Below are 3757 nucleotides of genomic sequence, written 5' to 3'. Positions count from 1 at the left end.
TCCTTTACTTGGGTAAAGGATTTTAAACCATACAGTTTTCACAGGAAGTTTACCTCATATATCCAGCAGGATAAACAAATAGATAAAGAGGAAGAAACTCTAGACTCAGGATTTTGTCTCAGGCCAGAGCATGGAACTCAGGAGCATGATGCAACCTGGATCTCATGAGTGCTGATGTTATTCCCCAGCCTCAGTTGTCTGGTCACTGTCTACTGGTCTTGGATAACCTCTCATGGAACAGGGTGGTAGTCAACTTCAGAACTGAGCCATACTGCCACCATCTCACGCTAGCAGCCCTCTCAAACCTTGACCTCAAGTCAGAAGCCCTCTGTATTTACCTACAGCTGTGTAATTCATTTCATTCATTTTTTTCTAGCCTCCACCTTGTACTTCTCAGTAGGAAAGATTGGAGCTACAGAGTAATGGCCACTACAAAAATGAATATGTCTATATATTTGGATTGGAACCCATGTTTTTTATTCCAAAGTGAATATTCTTTCCACCTAGATTTTTCTCAGGTAATGGCATATTTTTTTTCTTCTTTCAAATAGAGAAGCTACACAAGCATAATGAGTTGGGGATATGAAGGAGGAATAAAAACATGGTTATGTTTTGAGTGATGTATAAGCCTATGAATAAATGTTCTTATTATTAGAATGCCACAATTAGTCAAGGAATTCTGTTTTCTGCAACTGTAGTTCTGATACCCCCTAGATTGAAGATTACTCTTTTTTAAAATAAACATTTTTATTTATAGTTTTGAGTTCTGATTTTTATCCCTCCTTCCCTTCCTTTCCTCCTCCCTCCCTGAGGCAGTAAGCAATCAGATATGCCTTATACATGTATGATTATGCAAAGTATTACCAAATTTGTCATTTTGTACAAGAAAACCATGAAAAAAATGAAAGTCCTCTCTTGCCGCACGGCTCTGGGACCGGCTGGTCGTGCTGTTGGTGAGCTCGGGAGGGTTTCTTGGAAAATAGAAGTTAGGGGCGTCAGGGGTGCGGAAAGGACCACGTAGGCCGAAGGCTTAGGCTTCCCTCAGCCGCCAGGGTAAAGACGCCGAGGCCCAGAGGGGCAAAGTGAGGTGGCCAAACACACACAGCTAATAAGTAGACGGAGCCTCTGATCCTACAGGTACATTGTAACCATGGCTCGTGGTCCCAAGAAGCATCTGAAGCGTGTAGCAGCTCCAAAACACTGGATGCTGGATAAGTTAACAGGAGTTTTTGCTCCAAGACCATCCACAGGTCCTCACAAGCTGAGAGAGTGTCTCCCGCTCATCATCTTCCTGAGAAACCGACTCAAGTATGCCCTGACTGGAGATGAAGTAAAGAAGATCTGCATGCAGCGATTCATCAAGATCGATGGCAAGGTCCGCACCAATATTACTTACCCTGCTGGCTTTATGGATGTCATCAGCATTGAGAAGACGGGTGAACATTTCCGGCTGGTTTATGACACAAAGGGACGCTTTGCTGTCCATCGTATTACAGCTGAGGAGGCTAAATATAAATTGTGCAAAGTGAGGAAAATCTTTGTGGGTACAAAAGGTATTCCCCACCTGGTAACCCATGATGCCCGTACTATCCGTTACCCAGATCCTCTCATCAAAGTCAATGATACAGTTCAGATTGATTTAGAAGCTGGCAAGATCACTGATTTTATCAAGTTTGATACTGGTAACCTATGTATGGTGACTGGTGGAGCTAACTTGGGTAGAATTGGTGTGATCACCAACAGGGAGAAACATCCTGGTTCTTTTGATGTTGTCCATGTAAAAGATGCCAATGGCAATAGTTTTGCCACTAGGCTGTCAAACATTTTTGTTATTGGCAAAGGTAATAAGCCTTGGATCTCTCTTCCCCGAGGAAAAGGTATCCGCCTTACAATTGCTGAAGAGAGAGACAAGAGATTGGCAGCTAAGCAGAGCAGTGGCTAAATGATTACAGATAAGAATTTGTAGGGTTTCAAATTGGGATGTTACAATACAATTTAACAAAAAAATTACCCTACAAAAATATAAAATATATAAAATAAGGAATTGGTAGCTTAACCTCAAGTCTATTATAAAGTGAAATTGAACAAGCCATAAATGCCTTTCTCTTTCCTTGGATTAGGGTGCCCTGGGTATGAATGTTGCATAAAATGTTAGAAGATGTAGCTGTATTGGTTTTGTCTAACTGCTTATCTTTGTTACATGGGAAAGCTCACTCTAGGATGGGGAGAGGACATATCTCAAAATGGCTGATGTAAAAAAAGATACCAATAAAACTTAAAAAAAAATGAAAGTCAAAAATAGCATGTTCAGTATGTTCCACAAATATCAGTTCTTTCTTTGGAGATGGATAGTATGTTTCATCAATTGTCCTTTGGGATTGTCTTGGATCATTGTATTGTTGAGAATAGTTAAGTCTTTCACAGTTCTTCATCAAACAGTACTGCTGTCTCTGTGCACAATGTTCTCTTGGTTCTGCTCATTTCACTATATATCACTTCATACATGTCTTTACAAGCCTTTCTGAAGTCATGCTGCTTGTCATTTCTTATAGCACAATAATATTCCAACATCATCATATACCAAAGTTTGTTTAGCCATTCCACAATTGATGGGCATTCCTTTGATATCCCATTCTTAGCCACCACAAAAAGAGCTGCTATAAATTTTTGAACAAATAGGTCTTTTTCTCTTTTGGGGGATGTTTTTGGGATATAAACCTTGAAGTGGTATTGCTGACTCAAAGGGTATGCACAGTTCCATAGCCCTTTGGGCATAGTTCCAAATTGTTCTCCAGAATGGTTGGATCTTTTCACAATTCCACCAACAGTGGGTTAGTGTCCCAGATTTCCAACATCCAATATTTTCCATTTTTATTCTATTTGCCACTCGGATAGGTGTGAGGTGATACCTCAGAGTTGTTTTAATTTGGATTTCTCTGATCAATAGTGATCTAGAGCATTTATTTTATTTTATTTTATTTTTGTGGGACAATGAGGGTTAAGTGATTTGCCCAGGGTCACACAGCTAGTAAGTGGTCAAGTGTCTGAGGTCAGATTTGAACTCAGGTCCTCCTAAATCCAGGGCTGGTGCTTTATCCACTGTGACACCTAGTTGCCCCTAGAGCATTTTTTCATATGATTATAGATAGCTTTCATTTCTTTGTCTAAAAACTGCCTGTTCATATTCTTTCCTTTAACCATTTATCAATTGGGGAATGACTTGTATTTTTATAAATTTTATTCAGTTCTCTATACATTTGAGGAATGAGGCCTTTATTTGTTTCAAAAATTCTTTCCCAGTTTTCTGTTTCCCTTGTAATCTTGGTTACATTAGTTTTGTTTGTGCAAAATCTTTTTAATTTTATATAATCAAAATGATCTATTTTATATTTTGTTTTGTTCTTTGCATCTCCAGTGGTCCTAAATTCTTCCTTTGCCCATAAATCTAACAGATAAACTATTCTATACTCTCTTAATTTGCTTATGGTATCATCTTTTATGTGTAAATCACGTATCCATTTTGACCTTATTTTAGTATAGGTGTGAGTTGTTGGTCTATACCTAGTTTCTGCCATACTGTTTTCCAGTTTTTCCAGCAGTTTTTGTCAAATAATGAGTTTTTGTTCCAAAATCTAGGATCTTTGGGTTTATCATATACTATAGTCATTTTCTGTAGTGTAATTTCTGTCTATTCTATTCCAAAGATTAGTCTTGTTTAAGCATATGCTCTAGTGTTATTGTTGTTCAATCATGTCTG

General features: G+C 38.5%; 1 protein-coding gene across 1 annotated transcript; it reads left to right on the top strand.

Annotated features, from left to right (window-relative positions):
• Positions 1–1055: 1055 nt before the first annotated feature.
• On the top strand, positions 1056–2209 carry LOC122744138 (40S ribosomal protein S4-like). Its single transcript, XM_043989528.1, has one exon. The coding sequence runs from the start codon at positions 1151–1153 to the stop codon at positions 1940–1942; it is 792 nt and encodes a 263-aa protein (XP_043845463.1). The 5' UTR covers positions 1056–1150; the 3' UTR covers positions 1943–2209.
• The last annotated feature ends 1548 nt before the right edge of the window (positions 2210–3757 follow it).

The sequence above is a fragment of the Dromiciops gliroides genome, chromosome 2 (genome assembly GCF_019393635.1).
Source record: "Dromiciops gliroides isolate mDroGli1 chromosome 2, mDroGli1.pri, whole genome shotgun sequence".
NCBI lineage: Eukaryota > Metazoa > Chordata > Mammalia > Microbiotheria > Microbiotheriidae > Dromiciops > Dromiciops gliroides.
The sequence above is the reverse complement of the archived record's forward strand: the minus strand, read 5'-3'. Positions and strand labels throughout refer to the sequence as shown.